Source organism: Cherax quadricarinatus, chromosome 13, assembly GCF_038502225.1.
Source record: "Cherax quadricarinatus isolate ZL_2023a chromosome 13, ASM3850222v1, whole genome shotgun sequence".
Lineage (NCBI taxonomy): Eukaryota > Metazoa > Arthropoda > Malacostraca > Decapoda > Parastacidae > Cherax > Cherax quadricarinatus.
Window position 1 is genome coordinate 2,619,606 of NC_091304.1, and position 22,384 is coordinate 2,641,989.

Sequence of the window (22,384 nt, forward strand, 5' to 3'; positions counted from 1 at the left end):
TGTATTGGACGCTTGGCATGATTTGTTTACTTTTGAACTTTGGTAAAAATTGAACATTTCTGTTACTTTGAGCTCAATTTCAAGGTACTTTTCATTATAAAACCAGTCAAAATCATCTCAATTTCTGTAATATATCTTCCATTCTATAAAATGAGACCAGGAAAACTAGAATACAACCATAAATACCATACGAAAATACAGTGCAAAGTTACTGTTTTAATCCAAAAACAGTCATAGTTTTTTTTTCTCATTACACAGTGTGCTGCAGGATTTTTTTATACTGTGCACACTGACCACATAGACCCATTCTTTCATATCATATGTAGGCCTACCAGCTTTCACTAGATTTGAGGGCGCTAGAATTTAGGCGTACTAGTACGTCAAAAACCCTGGTGCGTAAGCCGTACTAGTACGTCCGAAACCCTGAAAGGGTTAAGCATAACTTTATTCTTGAAGCCAAGTTTTACCTGCACAGCAAGAACTTTGCATTCAGGCTCTCTTCATTCTTGATAATTCCCGTACTCATCCACAAGCTTTGCTGGATGTGACCCCACATGTAAAAGTTGTATTTTTACCTCCAAATACATCTCTAATTCAACCACTGGATTGGGGAGTTATTAAGGTATTCAAGTGTAACCACACAAAAAAAAGTTATGAAAAAACTAGTTGCATCAATGGACTGACTCCAGCTTGCCAGTACCAAGCTTCTGGAATAAATTTAACATTGCAGATGCTATCACCTATGCTAGAAGTGCATGGAATAAAGTGCTCCAATCAATATTAAATGCAGGCTGGGGAAAGTTATGGCCTTCTGTAGTTAATTCTTTCACTGGTTTTCCCTTGCTTGAGAGTCAGGTTCAGGAAATTGTTCAACTGGCAAGGAGGTTACCAGATGATTGTTTTGAAGATATGAATAAATATGTGAATGAACCCTTAGATGATGAAGACAGGAATCCAGAGGAAATGTGGAAATGTTGGCAGGGCTCGATGCACAGATACAAGGGAGGGAGATAACAGAAGAAGATAAAGAAGAACCTGAAGAAAAACAGTTAACATTGCAGCAGTTATATGAGCAGTTCCATATTATTGGTAAAGTTGCAGACTTTTTCACTGAAGAGGACCCTGATAAATCTAGAAGCAGTGCTTTGAAATGGGGTCTAGACCAGCTGATGATGCTTTACCATCAGCTGTATAATGTACTGCAGGGTAAAAGAGCCCAGAGATCCGTTACAGAATTTATGCACACTCCAATACAACCATCGGCTTCAGTACCAGAACTTCAACCATCGACTTCTAGCGACAACCAACAACCATCCACCTCAGCCCAGTAGGGCCACACCATGCATATCCACTCTCTTCACAATCATCCACAAACACCATTCCATTACCCACAATTTAAGGTAAAAAATACTATTATTTCTATTGCATTTTTAGTCTTAAGAAATAATATATCACGACAATGAACTACAATTACACATTCACTTATGTTTTTGTAAGATCTGTTGGTCTAAAAAAAGCTGTTTGGCTTTTTGGGGGCTCCCAGGAATGTAACCCTGTTTTTCCCACAAGTTCTTTAGTCTGTCTAATATGATTTTTACCTAGCATGGCGTTTTCAGGGACATAACTACCGTGTTAAATGACGGTCTACTGTATATAAATTTCTTGGTTTCATCTAGCCTTAGGGAGGGAGCTTTTGTATTCGGTAGCAGTATAAATTTCATTATACAGTGGAACCTTGGTTTTCGTTCACCCTGGTTTTCGTCGAATTTGGTTTTCGACAACTTTTTTCGTCAAAATATTGTACCAGTTTTCGTTCATCACCATGGTTTTTGTCTGACATACTGAATGTGTCCACGCGCCCGTGCCCACACAAAGCATCCCACGCACACATTCTGAGTCAGTCTGGTTTTGTTTCTTGTCGAGTGAACATTACCCTGTGCGTTCGTATGAAGCATTGTGTAATAATTGATTTTTTTTTGTGCTTGTTTATTGAGTGTGACTGCTAAATAAGCCACCATGGGGCCAAAGAAAGTTCCGAGTGCCAGCCCTTTGATAAAGATGGTGAGAAACATGATAGAATTCAAGAAAGGCTTGTAGAAAAGTATGACAGTGGCTTACGTATGGTCGATCTTGCCAGGTTGTACAGGAAGTCTTCATTAATGTTCAGTTCCATCCTGGCGAAGAAAAAAGAAATCAAGGAATCTGATGTTGTGAAAGGGGTAAGTGTGCTAATGAAACAGAGATCGCAGACAATCGAAGATGTTGAGAAGTTGTTGGTGTGGAAGTGATAATTTGTGAAAAGGCAAGGCAGTTGCATGTGGATCTCGTAAAGAATATGCCTGGAACGAGTTCTGCTGTTAGTGAATTAAGGCCAGCAAAGGCTAGTTCAGCAACTGCAAGAAGCGATCTGGCATACGCAGTGTTAAGGTATGGCGAGGCTGCAAGTTCTGACAAACATACGGCTGAAGAATTCATTGACGAATTCAAGGAGTGTGTAGAGGCTGAAGGATTTCTCCCCCAACAAGTCTTCAATTGTGACAAAACAGGCCTCTTTAGGAAGAAAATGCCAAAGAGGACCTATATCACACAAGAGGAAAAGGCACTGCCAGGAAACAAGCCTATGAAGGATAGACTAACTCTTTTGTTCTGTTGAAATGCTAGTGGGGATTTCAAAGTGAAGCCTTTACTGGTGTATCACTCTGAAAATCCCTGAGTGTTCAAGAAAAACAATGTCATCAAGAGTAAATTGTGTGTGATGTGGAAGGCTAACAATAAGGCATGGGTCAAGAGACAAATTTTCATTGAGTGGGTCAATAGTGTGTTTGGTCCGAGTGTGAAGAAATACCCCCTGGAAAATAAATTGCCACTCAAGTGCCTCCTGGTAATGGACAGTGCTCTTGCTCATCCTCCAGACTTGGAAGACCAGTTGTTGGAGGAGTTTAGTTTCATTACAGTGAAGTTCTTGCCCTCTAATACCACTCCTCTCATCCAGCCCATGGACCAGCAAGTCATTTCAAACTTCAAAAGACTCTACACCAAAGCAATGTTTCAAAGTTTGAAATGTTTGAAGTGACCTCGGACACTGAATTGACCCTAAGAGAGTTCTGGAGGAATCATTTCAGTATCCTCGATTGCATAGGCCTTATAGATAAGGCTTGGCAGGAAGTGACTTCCAGGATGATGAACTCTGCTTGGAGAAAATTATGGCCAGAATGTGCCCAAGAGAAGGATTTTGAAGGGTTTGAGGCTGACCCTGACATCCCTACGCCTGTTGTGGAATCTACTGTGGCTTTGGGGAAGTCCATGGGAGTGGTCAGGATGTGGAAGAGTTGGTGGATGACCACAGGGAAGAGCTAACCATTGAAGAGCTGCAACACCTTCAACTTTAACAGCAACAGATTGCAGCCGAGGAAATTACTTCAGAGGAGGAGGAAGAGAGAGGGGAGAATGTGCCTTCTTCAGTGATTAAGGACATTTGTGCAATGTGGAGTGAGGTGCAAAGTTTTGTGGAGAAGACATTTGTGCAATGTGGAGTGAGATGCAAAGTTTTGTGGAGAAATATCACCCTAACAAAGCTGTTGCAAGCCATGTCTGCAACAAGTTCAATGACAATGCTGTGTCCCATTTTAGGCAAATCTTAAAGAGACGCCAGAAACAGACCTCTCTGGACAGATTTTTTGTGCGACAGGGGTACAGTGACTCTCAAGCTGGTCCTAGTGCCAGTAAAAGACAAAGAAGGGAAGTAATCCTGGGTAGGGACTTGATACATGAAGTCCTTATGGAAGGGGATTCCCCTTCCAAACAGTAAACTCTCCTCCCTCTTCCCTCCTCGTCGCCTTTCATACACCAACAAGAGTCTTCAATAAAGATAAAGCTGATTTAAATGTTCATTTATCCATTTAAATTAGTTCTTTATATTTATTTCTCATTGTTTTCTGTATGTAAAACTATAGTTATTCTCTATAAAATGTATTTTTTGTTAATATTTTTGGGTGTATGGAACGGATTAATTGGATTTACATTATTTCTTATGGGAAATATTGCTTCAGTTTTCGTCTAATTTGGCTTTAGAACCGAGGTTCTACTGTACAACATACAGCATCAAAGCAGTAACTATACACTTGGTTTCTGCAGTTTCAGTTATCCACAGTTTACCATGACTTGAAAATAATTCTTAATTTTGCTTAATAATGGCCCTAAACCACAAAAGTAGTGATGCTCACAGTTCTTCAAAGACTTAGAGAAGCTGTGAAGTGCTTCCCATCAGTGAAAAAGTGCCAATTCTTGACTTAGTGTGCATAATTTATCAATTAAACTTTATCATAGGTATGTATGTAAATGAAATGCGACTTTCATATGAAGTTTGCTACTATCCACGGTTTCGGGTATCTGCGGTAGGTCTTGGAACATATCCCCCACGGATACAGGGAGACTACTGTACTATAAACCAGAAAATATGTGGGGTTTGAACCCATGGCAGGTGTGTACTAAAACTCACAGGCCAACGTGCCATGGATTCGACCTCTAATGTGCCATGGGTTCGACCTTCAACGTGCCATGGGTTCGACCTCCACTGTACCATGGGTTCAACCTCCACTGTGCCATGTGTTCGTACCTCCACTGTGCCATGGGTTCGACCTCCAATGTGCCATGGGTTTGACCTCCACCCATTTTGTGATTTGTCTGCGATCATGCTTTTGCAGTTTCATGAAACTTTACATGCCTCTCCTCACTTAACGACAGAGTTCTGTTCCTGAGAACACGTTGGTAAACGAATTCATCGCTAAGCAAGGGTTTGTGTCAGCCATCTTTCATATTGTTTTAATGTCACCTATGCACCATTTATAACATTTTTAGTATATTTTTAAATGTTTATACAGTAGTGTACTGTATATTGTAATTAATAGAATAGAGGAAATCAGCTCTAATATACATTATTTAGGTATGTATACTGGACAGAGAGCCCGTCCTAAGTCCAAGTTGTCAGTAAATGAGTACATCGCAGAAGAGAGGCTGTACTTAAAGTATTCTCCAGCATACAAGGCACACGATCACACAAGACATAAAAGCTGTGTTTCCAAGGAGTTGTAATGTAACATCAGAAAACAACTGCTAGAGTAATTCATAACTGCAGCATACGAATAACTGTATAATGAATGAGTGAATGCAGAACTATACTAATTTTACTTAATGAGAGCTCTTTAAGAATATCATGCTTTTCTTCTTTTAATTTTAATTATTAAAAGCTGTACTGTGGACCCCTGCATTTTGGCGGCTGCAACTTTTGTGAAATCCGACTTTCGGCAACTTTTTTTGTCAAAATATAGCCTCGCGGTTCGTGATTAGCCTCGTCATCCGTCCGTCATACAGGACATGTCTCTGCAGCTGGGAGCGGCCAGGCGTACACAAAGGCTCCCACACAACATTCAGAGAGTCGGTGTGGCATGATTTGTGGGTGAGTGACCACCACCCCACGGGTTCATATGATACATTTCATAATAATCCATTTTTTTTGTGCTTGCAACTGCTGAATAAGTCACCATGGGCCCAAAGAAAGCTCATAGTGCCAGCCCTTTGGTAAAGAAGGAAAGAAACACAATAGAATTCAAGAAAAAACTTGTAGCAAAGTACCAGAGTGGAGGAGGAAGAGAGAGGGAAGAATGTGCCTTCTTCAGTGATTCAGTGATTCTACGATATGTATTGATAAAGGCTATAGTGCCAGTGAGTGATAAAGTGTAGCATTAACAGAGTAGAAAGTAAGTTAAGTGATTAAGAGATAGAAAAAGACACGAAAGTAACTCTCCAATGTTTGAATGAGATCACAGGTTAGTGTTCACTCAAGCATCAACAAAACCAGACTGGCTCACAGCGCCTGCATGGGGACATGGACAGAGCGGGCTGCCGAACAGGTCTGGTACCCGGCGGTTCGAAAATAGGGGTGAGTTCGATAATAGGGACAAAGTTGGTTTGAAAAAAGGGTTCTATTTTCGAAGAGTTCGATAAGCAATACGTTTGAAATTTGAGGTCCCACTGTAACTAATTAAACTAACATCTCCTCCAAGGTAAGTGTTAGTATTTCTTATTTATAAATTAAAGTGTAATTATTATTATAATAAAAAAGAAGCGCTAAGCCACAAGGGCTATACAGCGCTGCAGGGTAGGGAAGGAAGCGAGGGTATTGGGCGACAGAAGGGGGAAGGGGCGATCAGTAGGTTACAGAAAACAGCGGGGCAGGGGATAGTGCAGGGTAGAGGGTAGCAAGAGATTGAGGTAGAAAGGGCTGAAGGTATCATCAGAGTTTGTGAAGTAAGTATTAAAGTGTAAATATCTCTTATTTATAAATTATGTACATTGTTTGTGTGAATAATGGTGGTGGCTTCTGCTGCAGCCTCCACCACCGCTAATATGTATGGCTTCTCTCAGTGGCCCTTCTAAACCCAACAACACCATCACCACTCGTGACATACGGAATGACATATTTTATTAATTCTAGAGTATATATCATGTTTCTATGTTATTAATATTGTTTATTATGTCATATTAGATGAATTGTGATAGATAAATAAGCCGTAGAGATGACATTAGCATCATATTGAAGCATAAGAAACTCGCCTCCCTCTTGCCTCCTACCTGTCTGCCATACACCAACAAGAATCTTCAGTAAAGATAAGTGTGGTGTTAAATGTTCATTTATCCATTTTATTAGTGCTTTATATTTATTTGTCATTGTTTTCTGTATGTAAATCTATATTAAGTCTATAAAAAAAATATTTTTTGTTAATACTTTTGGGTGTCTGAAATGGATTAATTGGATTTCCATTATTTCTTATGGGGCAAATGGTTTTGCCATTCATGAATTTTGCCATTCAGCGGACTCTGGAATGGATTAATCATGAAAGTCAGGGGTCCACTGTATTTGATAATTGGTGTTTAGCAACAAAATAATCACCTTGCAGTGATATTGATTTACAGTGATATTGATTTACAGTGATATTGATTTACATTAGGCTTACTGTGCTTTTGGAATCTAAATTTAATGTTTTTTTATGTCCCTCTGCAGCTGCATTACTTCAGCAACTGGTTTATTAGAGAAGATGATAATGACAGTACTACTGGCAGAGATGTGCCCTTCCAACGTCAAGACGATCATTCTTCTTTGTTCTCCCGTACATCTATCAAGCGTCTAATATCCAACACTTCAGAAACTGACAACCACAGTGACCTTCGCCACGATGATCGAGAGCTTAGAGACATTAACGGTGCACCCTAGTCTCACCATAATTGAAAATAGTGTATCCAGAAACGTACTTCTTTTATAACTTTGTATATAACAATCCAGTATATATAGTATGTACATTAAATCCCTGTGTGTGAATGGCTTGTTTGAAAGGTGAAAATGATTCTTAAGTATATATTTTTGTATAAATTATACAGGCTTTCATAGCTTCATCTATAATTTCATAGTTTCACATTGACAGAAACTGGAGTAAAAATGAGGTCAGTGAAATATAGCTGGAAAATGGCATATTACTACAAATGTGAGGTTTTTATCAATGTACAAGTATTTTGTAAGTCTTCATTCTATGTAAATGCAATAAATTAATGCATACTGCTTAGATATATAAGCTCCAGTCTTCCTTAATTTCCTGTTAATGTTACTATCTTCTGAGTTGAGTAATTTTGATGTGCCCTCCATTGTAGTACATACAGTTATAAAAAATAACAAGTGAAATGATGGGCAGCACACTTCAGCTGTTAAGGCTGTTGCAAAATCACTGGAAAAAGTAGACTAAAATGTATATACTTTCGTAATGCAGTAATCGCAAACGAGTTGTAAAAGATGCAAAATAACCAGATTGAGATAAACGATTCTGGAGAGTAGTTTCCCTGAAGGCATCTACATGGACTTCCTACTCGTTTCTGCAACATTGCAAGCTTCTGATGTGATTGCAACATGAAAGACCTAGAGATATCATTAAACTACCCCTGTCGTTATTTTGCATTTTTTGTAATTACAATATTAAGTATTATATTTCAAACGTTATGATTATTATTATTATTTTATACACATCCAAGTGTTTCTGTTTCTAATTTTTGGTTTTATATGAGATTGATTAATGGCATGTAGAGATGAAAATATATATTCATTTGGAACTGATGCAATACTGAACTAATATAGAGGTGGACAGGACTCTAATTCAGTTGTAATAATAATTTTCCACTACAAAAAATAGATTTTGTTTTCACTCCATATGACTGAATCATTTTGCTAGTGCTTGAACTATCAACATACTTTATACTTGTTTTTTCTATAACTCTTTATTTTAATCCTGATAGAGTACTGTACTCTACTTCTCTTAAAGTGGTATGTATTCCTTACTCTATGCTCAGATGAAAGTGCCACAGAGTAATGCAGAGTGATGCAAAATAGCCACTTAAACAGAAATGTGTAACACGGGTAGAGATTTCTTTTTTTTTTTTTAACACGTCTGCCGTTTCCCACCAAGGCAGGGTGATCCAAAAGAAAGAAAAACCCAAAAAGAAAGAAAAAACTTGCATTATCATTCAACACTTTAACCATCACTCATACATAATTGCTGTCTTTGCAGAGGCACCCACATACGACAGTTTAGATAGTTACTCCAAACTGCCAATATCACAAACCTCCCCTTAAAGTGCAGGCATTGTACTTCCCATTTCCAGGACTCAAGTCCAGCTAACCGATTTCTCTGAATCCCTTCACAAAATATTACCCTGCTCACACACTCCAACAGCTTGTCAGGTCCCAAAAACCATTCATCTCCATTCACTCCTATCTAACACACTCACACACTTGCTGGAAATCCAAGCCCCTTGCCCACAAAACCTCCTTTACCCCCTCCTTCCAACCTTTTCGAGGACGACACCTACCCCACCTTCCTTACCCTACAGATTTATACATTCTCCAAGTCATTCTATTTTGTCCCATTCTCTAAATAACCAAACCACCTCAACAACCCCTCTTCAGCCACACTATAAATTCTCTGTATAATACACCTACCATCCGACTTACGACCTGCTCGACTTACAACCACTCGACTTACGACCGTGTTTTTTATGCCAAATTTCTGGGAAATAACTATTTGTGTCGTACACAGTGTTTATCCTAAACCATACAGTATAAAATACAGTACTAACAACATAAAAAGTAAAGTAAAACATGAAATACCAAAATAAAATGATAAAATAAAGTCATTACAAAAATGTTTTGTTGATATTCAGTAGTAAAGTTCGACTTACGACCATTTCGACTTACGACCGGTTTCTCGGAACCAAACCCGGTCGTAAGTCGGATGGTAGGTGTATTTACACCACACACATTGCCCTTAGACAGGACAGCTCCACTGCCTCCAGCCACCTCCTCACTGTAGCATTTACAACCCAAGCTTCACACCCATATAAGAGTGTTGATACCACTATACTTTTGTACATTCCCTTCTTTGCCTCCATAGATAACCTTTTTTGTCTCCACAGATATCCAATTTTTCTTTATCTAAATCATTTGATACCCTTATCACCTTACTCTTATCTATATTCACTTTCAACTTTCTACCTTTACTCACCCTCCCAAATTCGTCCACTAACCTTTGTAACTTTTCTTTAGAATCTCCCAAAAGCTCAGTATCATAAGCAAAAAAGTAACTGTGTCAACTCTCATTTTGTATTTAATTCCCCATAATTTAATCCCATCTCTCTCCCCAACACCCTAACATTTACTTCTCTTACAACCTGTTACAAAAAATGCGATTTCTAATAATAATAGAGATCTCCAGTGAATACTAGAAAGGACTGCCCTTCTAGCATCCAGCCTGTTACTGGGTTTTTGTAACAAGTAGTCAGTATCCTGGTCCAATTATCCATTAGACTTTAATAAGATTCAGTAGTGCTTCAGGATTACAACTGGTAGGCTACTAACTAAAGAAATTAAAATTTAATAAATTTATTAATAACAAAGTTGTCTAGGCATATATTATCAAACTAAATTAAATTAATCAACTGAACATAATATAAGATACAAGTTCCTACACTTCTCTTGTGTACAGTAGTATAGAGCTGAAGGCTCATATCACATCTTCATGGCTTTTAAGTACCGTCTGGTACATTGTTAGCATTTAATAACATAGTACAAATATATACAAGTAAGTTTGTGTGTATGTGTGTAAGTGTTCTAAGTAGCTCACTATGTCTCAAGACTCGACTAGACTTAACCAATGACTGACTAAAAGTCCTCACATAAACTAACTTCTTGACCAACCTGGCAATCAGAACAGCTTGCTTGAACAATAAAGCGACTGTTAAGCCGAACAGCAATATAACAAGCAACAGCGACACAGAATCAGGAACAAGGAGATAATATAATGACACTAAGTAGGGACCATCTGCAAATCCTCCACAAAAGTCACAAAACTCCCATACTACTGAATCTAAGTTCAGCATTAGAAAATCCCCGACTGTGACAGTGCACAGATACCAGTACAAATTAGGTCAGAAGCTACAGCTCAGGACCTGAGTTTCTCAGACTGTCTATGTGACACAACCTCAATACAACGTCAAAAATCACCAAGTCTAGACCATGTTCTGTGAACAGAGTTACACAGAACCAACAACAAGAAAGTGACAGACGATCTTCCAACAAGGGCCAGCAAGGGAGAGCTAGAGGCACATCTTGTTAGAAGATCGTCAAACAGACAAGAGGAGGTGCAGGCCAGGCAGACTAATCCAGGTGAGGTGTGTCCACCCCTCCCCCCCCCAAATCACATGACTCTCCATAGACTGCTGCTGCCCCGCAACACAGAAGCCGGCAGCATAATGAGCCAAGTGAAAACTACAGTAGTTAGACAATGCTGTCAGCTACTTAACACTCAAACTATGAGCACTGAATATATAAATGTTACATCCTATCTAATAATATAACTAAGTCAAATAATAACATAAAGCAATATGTTTACGATTTAGCTAATATCGCAAATATAAGCAATATAAAATTATATGAACAGGTAATATACATTATATACATTGTGACCCATGGTGACATTACACATCCCTGTCTAAGACCTACTTTCATCAGGAAGTAGTCTCCCTCTCTCCTACACACCCTAACCTGAGCCCTACTATTCTCATAAAAAACTACATCATTTAGCAACTTACTACCTATTCTATACACTTGCAACATCTGCCACATTGCTTCCCTATCCACTCTATCATATTTCTTTTTCTTTCAACACACCGGCCATATCCCACCGAGGCGGGGTGGCCCACAAGAAAAAACCAAAGTTTCTCCTTTCAAATTTAGTAATATATACAGGAGAAGGGGTTACTAGCCCCTTGCTCACAGCATTTTAGTCGCCTCTTACAACACGCATGGCCTACGGAGGAAGAATTCTGTTCCACTTCCCCATGGAGATAAGAGGAAATAAACAAGAACAAGAAACTAGAAAGAAAATAGAAGAAAACCCAGAGGGGTATGTATATATACGCTTGTACATGTATGTGTAGTGTGACCTGAGTGTAAGTAGAAGTAGCAAGACGTACCTGAAAGTTTGCATGTTCATGAGACAGAAAAAAAGGACACCAGCAATCCTACCATCATGTAAAACAATTGCAGGCTTTCGTTTTACACTCACTTGGCAGGACGGTAGTACCTCCCTGGGTGGTTGCTGTCTACCAACCTACTACCTACAACTCTATCATATACCTTTTCTAAATCCATAAATGCAATGAAAACTTCCCTAACTTTATCTAAATACTGTTCACATATGCTTCAATGTAAACACTCGATCTACACATCCCCTACCTACTCTAAAGCCTCCTTGCTCATCTGCAATCCTGCTCTCTGTCTTACCTCTAATTCTTTCAATAATAACCCTACTGTAGAGATAGATTCAGATATTTTACCCTCAGTCAGAGACCTTCATGTTCTGAAGAGGATCTTTGACTGAGGCTGAAGTAAGCAGATTTCTCTTAAGTTGTGAGAGTTTCTTGTTTCCCGAGAACATCGCATACATTCTTAGTTAACTTATGGGCCAATGACTTTCACAATTTATGGATCTTTCGCCTCCTGTCTTCCAGTTTCGACCCCTCAAGGAAGGTTCCTTGATGTTGGTGAGGGGCTCTTGATTTAGGGAATTGGATCTGTGCTCCAGTTCCCCAAATTAAGCCTGAATGCCTTCCACATCCCCCCCAGGCGCTGTATAATCCTCCGGGTTTAGCGCTTCCCCCTTGATTATAATAATAATAATTCCAGTTTCGACATCACACACTGGTGAATGCATGGTAATCTGTTCAAATGGTTTCTTACTCACAACAGCTAACTCTAAGAACATTCTCCTTTTACTCCCAGTCACACTCTTGGTCTGATATTACACACCAACTCTATATATCCTTGGTTAGGCCTCATTTAGACTGCTGCTCAGTTCTGGTCACCGTATTACAGAATGAGATATAAATGCTCTGGAAAACGTACAAAGGAGGATGACAAAGATGATCCCATGTATCAGAAATCTTCCCTATGAGGATAGACTGAAGGCCATGAATCTGCACTCTCTCGAAAGGCGTAGAATTAGGGGGGGATATGATCGAGGTGTATAAATGGAAAACAGGAATAAATAAAGGGGATGTAAATAGCGTGCTGAAAATTTCCAGCCAAGACAGGACTCGCAGCAATGGTTTCAAGTTGGAAAAAATTCAGATTCAGGAAGGATATAGGAAAGTACTGGTTTGGTAATAGAGTTGTGGATGAGTGGAACAAGCTCCCGAGTACAGTTATTGAGGCTAAAACGTTGTGTAGTTTCAAAAATAGGTTAGATAAATACATGAGTGGGTGTGGGTGGGGTGTGAGTTGGACCTGACTAGCTTGTGCTGCTGGGTCTGGTACAGTGCTTCATCCTTGAGTGGGGATGACCAGACTGGGTGGGTCATTGGGATAATCCGGGGGGTGGGTCATTGGTCTAATCCGGGAGAGAAGGAACATGGACCTGCTCCGCATGGGTCAGTAGGCCTGTTGCAGGGTTCCTTCTTTCTTATGTTCTTATATCCATGTTTCATGCATTCATCAGACTGAGCTCGACTGCACCCTCGAATGTGGATTTGCTTGGTAACATATTCTCACTCCTTTCCCTATGAGGGCATATAGGTAGTGAAATAGGAAGTTGACCATGATAGGCTCCTACTGTTGCCCTGTATTCCCTTTTCTCACACTGCCTGACCCTACTCAAGATTCAAGGCAAGGATTGATGTATGTGCCCTTCATGCTTGCAAATGTAAATTTTCCACAATATTGTGAATTTAACACATCATATAAACACAACTTCCTATGGGCTCGAATGTGCATCTGTGTGCTTCTATTATTGTACCTTACCCTTGGGTTATAAGGGTAAGTAGCAAAACAAGGAAATTTATATTTGTCAATCATGACTGGATAGTCCTAATTGTAAATAACGAAAATGACCCTGTCACTTATAAGTTAAATACTGTTATGAAATAAAGCGTTAGCCACTGGACCAGCTAGCCACAATAAGGTTCATCCAACTAGGTATATTTCTACACCACAGGAAGGTTAGCATAGGCACCACTGTGGCCACAAATGCAAGTTTTTACAGACGAATCTCCAGCTAGCGTGGCCATGACGAACTCTAGCTCAAGTCCCCTCAAAGCCGTTAACATGACTCACGAAATTGTAATGACATGATTACAAACAAACCACACCACGGGCGAGGATAGAACCTGCGATCAGAGTCTCAGAACTCCAGACCGTCACGTTAGCCACTGGACCAGCTAGCCACAATAAGATTCGTCCAACTAGGTATATTTCTACACCATAGGAAGGTTACCATAGGCACCACTATGACCACAAAGGCAAGTTTTTACAGACGAATCTCCAGCTAGTGTGGCTGTGACGAACTCTAGCTCAAGTTCCCTCAAAGCCGTTAACATGACTCACGAATTCGTCACGGCCATGCTAGCTGGAGATTCATCTGTAAAAACTTGCATTTGTGGTCACAGTGGTGCCTATGCTAACCTTCCCATGGTGTAGAAATATATGTACTTAGTTGGTCGAATCTTATTGTGGCTAGCTGGTCCAGTGGCTAACGCGACAGTCTGGAGTTTTGAGACTCTGATCGCGGGTTCTATCCCTGCCCATGGTATGGTTTGTTTGCAATCGTGTCATTACAGTTTCGTGAGTCATGTTAATGGCTTTGAGGGGACTTGAGCTAGAGTTTGTCACGGCCACACTAGCTGGAGATTTGTCTGTAAAAACTTGCATTTGTGGTCACAGTGGTGCCTATGCTAACGTTCCTGTGGTGTAGAAATATATGTACTTAGTTGGACGAATCTTATTGTGGCTAGTTGGTCCAGTGGCTAACGTGACGGTCTGGAGTTTTGAGACTCTCTGATCACGGGTTCTATCCCCACCCGTGGTATGGTTTGCAATTGTGCCATTACAATTTCATGAGTCATGTTAACGGCTTTGAGGGGACTTGAGCTAGAGTTCATCCGGCCATGCTAGCTGGAGATTTGTCTGTAAAAACTTGCATTTGTGGTCAGAGTGGTGCCTATGCTAACCTTCCTATGGTGTAGAAATATACCTAGTTGGTCGAATCTTATTGTGGCTAGCTGGTCCAGTGGTTAATGCGACAGTCTGGAGTTTTGAGACTCTGATCACGGGTTCTATCCCCACCCGTGGTATGGTTTATCCAACCTATTTTTAAAACTACACGAGGTCTTAGCTTCTATGATGGTTGTGAAGGCTTACTCAGCCCTGTAAGAACTTCAGTCAGTATTAATCAGGCTGGCTCCTCCTCAGGAAAATTAGTGAATAGAAAAAGAAATAATAACAGACAAACATAAACACTTTATTATATAGAAAATATAAAATATAAAACACTTAAATATGAAATATTAATCCTACATTAAAGAAAATGAAAAATGAAAAATATAAATGATAACTGAATTCAACGCTAATATGTATATGGGTGTCTGGTGTTGGTGACACTGTTGTTGAAATTGTAGCTGTTGCTGATGATGGGGGGGGGGGGTCGCAGGGGTTGGTGACCACCACTGGCTAGTTCTTCACAGATTAACGCCGTGAGTATTATCCCAATGACAGGAAAGCAGGTTCTTTACTGCTGCAATGATGTGGGGTTATGTCCTGCAATTTCATACAGGTGCACAGGTAGTTCAATACAAAATGGGACGTCTCCAGGACGTTAGTCCGTCTCCTGTTCTTCACGTTGATTGACAGGTGACCCTCACTGTCATCCAAGAGTAGTGTTGGGAGCTGTGAGTCGAGTGATTTACTGTTTGACCAGAGCCCCACACATCACCTTTCGAGGGGGGGTGGAAGAGGGAGGGGAAGAGATAGCGGGAGCTAGACTGACCCTACGTTAACAAGCAGCCAGCAATCAAACTATCACTTTAGGGGTGGGGGAGAAAAGGCGGGAAAAACGGGAGCGTGACTTACCCTACCTTAACTAGTAGCCGGCAATGAAACTATCACTTTCGGGGAGGGGGAAGAAAGGCGGGAGCGTGACTTGCCCTACCTTAACTAGTAGCCGGTAATGAAACTATCACTTTTGGGGAGGGGGAAGAAAAGCGGGAGCGTGACTTGCCCTACCTTAACTAGTAGCCGGCAATGAAACTATCACTTTTGGGGAGGGGGAAGAAAAGCGGGAGCGTGACTTACCCTACCTTAACTAGTAGCCGGTAATGAAACTATTGTTACTATATTGCTACTCCTATCTATTGAACTTTTCCCTCACACTCCCCCATACCAAGACTTATAGTCAAGGAGTATAAGAAGAATAGACGAGGAAAAAGTTCTAACATGTGGAAGTCGCGTAAGGCAACAAATCTTCTACTGACTGTCACGACTTAACCAGTCAGAGAAATAATTGGATGAACCATTGATATACACAATATGGAACTTAAAAGCCTGGAGTGCCAATGTCCACCTCAAGAGGCGACTGTTGGTTCCCTTAAAAGTTTCTAGGTATATCAAAGGTTTGTGGTCCATTTCTAAAATGAATTCTTTTCCCAGCAAATAAAATTTAAGTTTGTAGATACCCCACACAAGTGCTAAACATTCCTTTTCTATTGTGGAGTATCTTGTTTCTGCGGGAAGGAGTTTCCAGCTTAGGAAGCATACAGGGAAGGGAGTACCATCATTGTATTGTAGTAACACCACACCTAAGCCAGTATTGGAGGCATCAGTTCTCAAACAAAATGTTTTATTAATATCAGGAATCTTAAGTATAGGGTCTTTCGAAAAGATACTTTTAATCTCATTAAACTTTTCCCGAGCTACGTCGGAAAGTTCAAGAGTTTCCTTCACAGACTTTTTAAGAAAGTCGGATAAGATGCCTGTAAGATCAGGCAGGTTCGGGATAAACCGTGCATAAAAATTTACAGAACCAAGAAAGCTACGCATGAGCTTCTTGGTTTTGAGGAATTTAAATTCTAATAAAGCTTTGATCTTACTGGGGAGAGGCTGCAGAGAGTTATTAGAAAGTATCAGTCCAAGATATCTAATCTTGTTATACCCAAGGAAGCATTTCTTCGGTTTGGCAGTGAGGCCATGCGAGCGTAACCTACGCAAAACTGATGTTAATGTTTGGATATGTTCGTACCACGTGGATGTCATTACGTAAATGTTATCAAAATAAACTGAAACATTTGGCATATTACCCAAGACCTTTCTCATCAGTCTCACGTAGGTAGCACAGGCAGTTACCAAACCGAAGGGCATAGTTCTATACTGCATCAGTCCTTGGTGTGTAGGAAAAGCGGTGTACTGCTTAGAAGAAGGATCTAACATTACTTGATGATATGCCTGTGCAATATCAATCTCTGAAAAGAAGGAAGAGTCATAAAATTTGTGTAGATCGCTATCTATTAAGGGCATAGGCTCAGCATCCCACCGAGTTATAGCATTAAGGCCTCTGAAGTCAATAGCAAGTCTATATGAATTATCCTCCTTCTTAACCATGACTACTGGTGAACAATATGAAGATACTGAAGGTTCAATGATCTTTAATTTTAATAATTTGTCTACCTCTCGGTCAAATGCATCCCTAAGGTGAACTGGAACTGGGTATAATTTTCGTTTGATAGGATTGTCCGTCACTAAGTCAATCTTATGGACTACCGTGGAGGTAACACCTGGAATATCAGTAAAGACGTCTGAAAAGTTACTCACACATTGAAGTAGCTCATGTCTCTTATGGTCATCCAAAGATTCATTAATATTAATGTTGGTTGCGTCCGAGTGGTCAAGAGTCACCAAGTCATGTAGTTCTTCATCATAGTTTAAGTTTGAGGTGTCAATTACGCACACTTTACATTCTTCAGTTGTCTTATCAAGTTCGTGTGGAAAAAACTAAGTCAAAGTTATTAAGGCAGTTAACCGAATTTCTTCGGTAATATTTCTTAAGGATGTTGATATGATAAAGATTAGGTTTCCCCTTGACTTCTATGAGGTAGTCAACTTTCCCACAAATTTTTAATACTTTATAAGGACCTTTCCATGCTACTAATAATTTATTTGACTTGATAGGCAAAAGTACAAGAACTTCATCTCTTACTTTAAAACTTCTCTGACTTTTGGAATCAAAATAGGTTTTGTACTGGTCCATTGACAAGCTTAAGTTTTTCGAAACTATGTCAGAGGTCTCCTCAAGTTTGGATCTAAGGTCAAGGAGAAACTGGTAAGAAGACAACCTCAGCATTTACCTCCTCATTAGTCCATAAGTCATGAAGGATGGACAATGGGCCTCTGGCCTGTCTACCATAGAGAAGTTCAAAATGTGAAAACCCCAAAGAGTCACTGGGAACTTCCCTCATGGCAAACAAAGCACAGGGTAGGTAACGATGCCACTCCTTAGGTTTAAGGGAGCAAAGTTTCCTTAAAATGGACTTGAGAATCGAATGCTGGCGCTCAATCCTCCCATTACAGCTGGGATGATAGGGTGTGGTGAAGAGAGGCTTCACTCCCAGAAGTTGGTAGAGATGTTGCATTAAGTCAGATGTGAATTGTGTCCCCCGGTCAGACAAAATTTCTCTAGAGATGCCCACTCTGGAGAAGATGAACAAAAGGGCTTCAGCCACCTCTGTAGTAGTTATGGTCTTTAAGGGAACGGCTTCAGGGAAACTAGAAGCATAATCAACTAATGCTAATATATATCTATGTCCCCCAGATGAAAGTGGAGATAAAGGACCAACGATGTCAATAGCTACTCTTTCAAACGGTACCGTAAAGATAGGCATTTTGACCATAGGTACTCGCCTGGTACCTCGGGAGGATGACAGTTGGCAAACTTTACACGATCTACAATAGGTAGTGACATCTGAGGACATTTTAGGCCAAAATAGGTTTCCCTAATTTTATTTAAAGTTTTACAATGCTAGAAATGTCCGGCCACTGGCAGGTCATGAGCCATTTTAAGAACAGTCTCTCTGTATTGACTTGGAACAACTAAGATGGAATAGTCTATCTCATCTGAATTTAATTTGAATACTGACTTGTACAAGATACCTTTTATATATTCAAATTTATATGAAAAGTTTTTCCTTTGGATAACTTGATTTTGTTTAGCGGCATTATGGCAATTCTGAAGAGAAGGGCAATTACGTTGTAACTTGACAAAGGAATCCTTCGATATATCTAAAGGCTTAAAGTCAGGGAAAATCAAAGGATGGACAGTAGGAGAAGCCTGGGCTTTGGTCTGAGCCCTAGTCAAGACATTTATGGTATCGGAGGTAATATCTTCACTTTCGTCTAACAAGTGAACTTGTGATCCTACTTCCTCGCTTTCGAGAGTAGCATTTTTAATCCCACATGAATCTCACGAGACATTGTCTCATCTGAACTTTCGAGGGGCTTCTCCGATTCTACAGGAAGAGGATCTGAAACACTTATGTCCATCTTTGGTGATGAAAGGTCAACCTCAGAATGAAGAATGACACCTTTTACATTACCTATTAGTACGGAGCAAGAAGTGATGGGAGCTAGTACGGCTTCAGACCAACCTGTGAACCATCTAGACCTAATGTAACAACGGATGGTAGGAAAAGTGTCTGTACGGCCCAAGTAGTCTGAAAGTATAGCAGAGGAATGAGTTTCTTTAAGGTTAGGGAACAGCTTATCAGAAATGACTATACATGTGCATCCAGTGTCTCGTAAAATGGTAGATACATTAAGTCCATTAACTGTTCCAGAACAGAAGGGTGCTTGGTCATTACAGTCTTTAAAACATCTTCCAACTTTTTGGACCTTCTTAGAAGGACAATCTGGACGTTTATGACCCTTAACACCACACAAATGACAAACAGGAATAAAAGAAGTCATTTTACTTTCCACTAGAGGCTTTGATTTCTTAAGGTCTGATGAACCCTTGCCCTTAGGGTTTGATCCCTTTAGGTCTTTATAGGAATTTTGAGCCTCAGCATACAGGTCAGCAGCCTCAGCAACTTCCTCAGCTTTAATCAGGTTACGTTCTCTGATGAATGTTCGTATCTGGTGAGGAAGAGCTGTCAGGAACTGGTCAGCAACCATGAAGTCTCGAAGAGATTCATAACTGTGATCAATTCCTGAACTCTCTATCCAAAAGTCGAACAAACGAAAGTTCTGGCCAGGCTGTAAGGTGGCATACCTGGAGTTTACCTGGAATCTTTCCTGTAAGAACTAGTGGTTTTTTGATATGCTTTAAGGATTGCCTTCTTCAGTAGGTTATAATTACATATGATATCCTGTGACAAAGTTGCATAGATATTTAAGGCTGTACCAGAAAATAACATTCCTAACCTGGTAGCCCAGGTGTCAGCAGGCCATTCACAGAGGGTAGCGGTATTTTCAAACCTGATAATGTATGAAGTTATGTCTTCCCCCTCTGTGAAGGGAGGTAAATTAGGTGTTGGAATATGTGCACTGACTGCATGTTGTTCCATTACTCCTTCCTCTAATTGTTGTTGTGTAAAAGTTAACTTTTTATTCTCTAAACTTCTCTATCCTTTGCTCTTTCCTCAAGTTCTTAATTTAACCTGTTCCTCACGTATCTTAGCTTGTTCCTCACGTTCCCTAGCTCTTTCCTCACAATCAAGTCTATCACGCTCTTTTTGGTCTTCTTGCTCTCTTTCTAACTGTCTTTCTCGGCTTTCTCTCTCAATTCTCTCTCTCCTTTTTCTCCTGCCTTTCAAGGTTCTCTTTCTCCTTTTTCTCTTCTCTTTCGATTCTCTCTCTCTCCTTATTCTCTTCTCTTTCCCTTTCTAGCTGTCTTTCTTCTCTCTCAATTCTCTCTCTTTCAAGTCTTTCCTGGATCTTAGCACTAATGAAAGATTCTAAATTTTTCCCTGTTATTACTAACTTACTTCCAGCGTTCATCCAAAACTGGTATTCATCCATGCTTGCAAGAATAACTTAAACTATCAGGGGAAATGAAATGGGTATTAAAGAAAACGGAGGGTTCAATTCCTGCTCCCTCAAACTGTAAATAAACCAGAGGGCTCGATCCCTGCTTCAATTAAACAATATGTATTAACGAAAATGCAGGGTTCTATGCCGGCTCCGAGCAAACAGTAAGTAGAATGGGGTCCCTTGACCATCCAATCTTCTCACCAACAAATCAAGAGTGTCCCATGACAGTTCCCTTGATATAATAAAGAGCTCAATGAAACAAGTTGTCACTGGAAAATCTCGGGTCCCTAGAGTCTAATCCTCCAAAGTGTTTCAAGCTCACACACAATTAGGTGGCAGAATTAAATATTATATCCTGCCTGACTTGACTTACAACAAATTGAGACTATAACAATCACCAAATCTTTTAAATACCTGTACTGTAGTCCTACCATAGAGAATGATTACTCATGGCTGGTGGTAACCGTCTGTGGTATGCAGCGTTGCAGGTCCAATGGTAGATTCGAGATGGAGTTGAATCTTGATTCAGTAGAGTTGTATCCTGGCAAGGTCGCCACTTGTGAAGGCTTACTCAGCCCTGTAACAACTTCAGTCAGTATTACTCAGGCTGGCTCCTCCTCAGGAAAATTAATGAATAGAAAAAGAAATAATAACAGACAAACATAAACACTTCATTATATGGAAAATATAAAACACTTAAATATGAAATATTAATCCTACATTAAAGAAAATGAAAAATATAAATGATAACTGAATTCAACACTAATATGTATATGGGTGTCTGGTGTTGGTGACACTGTTGTTGAAATCGTAGCTGTTGCTGATGATGGGGGGGGGGGGGGGGGTCGCAGGGGTTGGTGACCACCACTGGCTAGTTCTTCACAGATTAACGCCGTGAATATTATCCTGATGACAGGAAAGCAGGTTCTTTACTGCTGCAATGATGTGGGATTATGTCCTGCAATTTCATACAGGTGCACAGGTAGTTCAATACAAAATGGGACGTCTCCAGGACGTTAGTCCGTCTCCTGTTCTTCACGTTGATTGACAGGTGACCCTCACTGTCATCCAAGAGGGTATTCGGGAGTTTGTTCCACTCATCCACAACTCTATTACCAAACCAGTGCTTTCCTGCATCCTTCCTAAATCTGAACTTTTCCAACTTGAAACCATTGCTGCGAGTCCTGTCTTGGCTGGATAATTTCAGCATATTTACATCCACTTTATTAATTCTTGTTTTCCATTTATACACCTCAATCATATCCCCCCTAATTCTATGCCTCTCTAGAGAGTGCAGATTCAGGGCCCTCAGTCAATCCTCGTAGGGAAGATTTCTGATACATGGGATCAACTTTGTCATCCTCCTCTGTACGTTTTCCAGTGCATTTATATCAATTCCATAATACGGTACCAGAACTGTGCAGCATAATCTAAATGAGGCCTAACCAAAGATATGTAGAGTTGAAGAACAACCTGAGGACTTCTATTATTTATACTTCTTAAAATGAAACCAAGGATTCTGCAAGCTTTATTTTGGACACTTATGAACTATTATTTTTTTTCAGATTACTGCTAACCAGGACTCCTAAATCCTTTTTGCAATGAGTAATATTAAGAACTACATTATTTAGTTTATATGTGGCATGGTTATTTCCTTGTCCAACATTTAGAACTTTGCATTTCTTTATATTAAACTGCATCTGCCACTTCTCCGACCACTGCTTCAGTCTATTCAAATCATCCTGGAGTGCTCTAATGTCCTCATTAGAATGAATTGGACGGCCTATTTTCGGTGTCATCAGCAAATTTGCTTATGTCACTATTTATTCCCTCATCTATGTCGTTTATTTAAATTGTGAACAAAAAGTGGCCTAACACTGACCCCTGTGGAACACCGCTTGTGACGTGCCCCATTCTGATTTCTCCCCATTTATGCAA

General features: G+C 40.0%; 1 protein-coding gene across 2 annotated transcripts in view; it reads left to right on the plus strand.

Annotated features, from left to right (window-relative positions):
* Positions 1 to 7,625, plus strand: part of LOC138852623 (phospholipid phosphatase 1-like) — an 83,329-nt gene extending 75,704 nt beyond the window's left edge. For both annotated transcript variants that reach the window (XM_070084388.1, XM_070084387.1), the window contains exon 6: positions 7,061 to 7,625. In XM_070084388.1, the coding sequence (XP_069940489.1) occupies positions 7,061 to 7,270 (210 nt within the window). In that variant the 3' untranslated portion in view covers positions 7,271 to 7,625. The remainder of the gene's footprint in view (positions 1 to 7,060) is intronic.
* Positions 7,626 to 22,384: the final 14,759 nt, after the last annotated feature.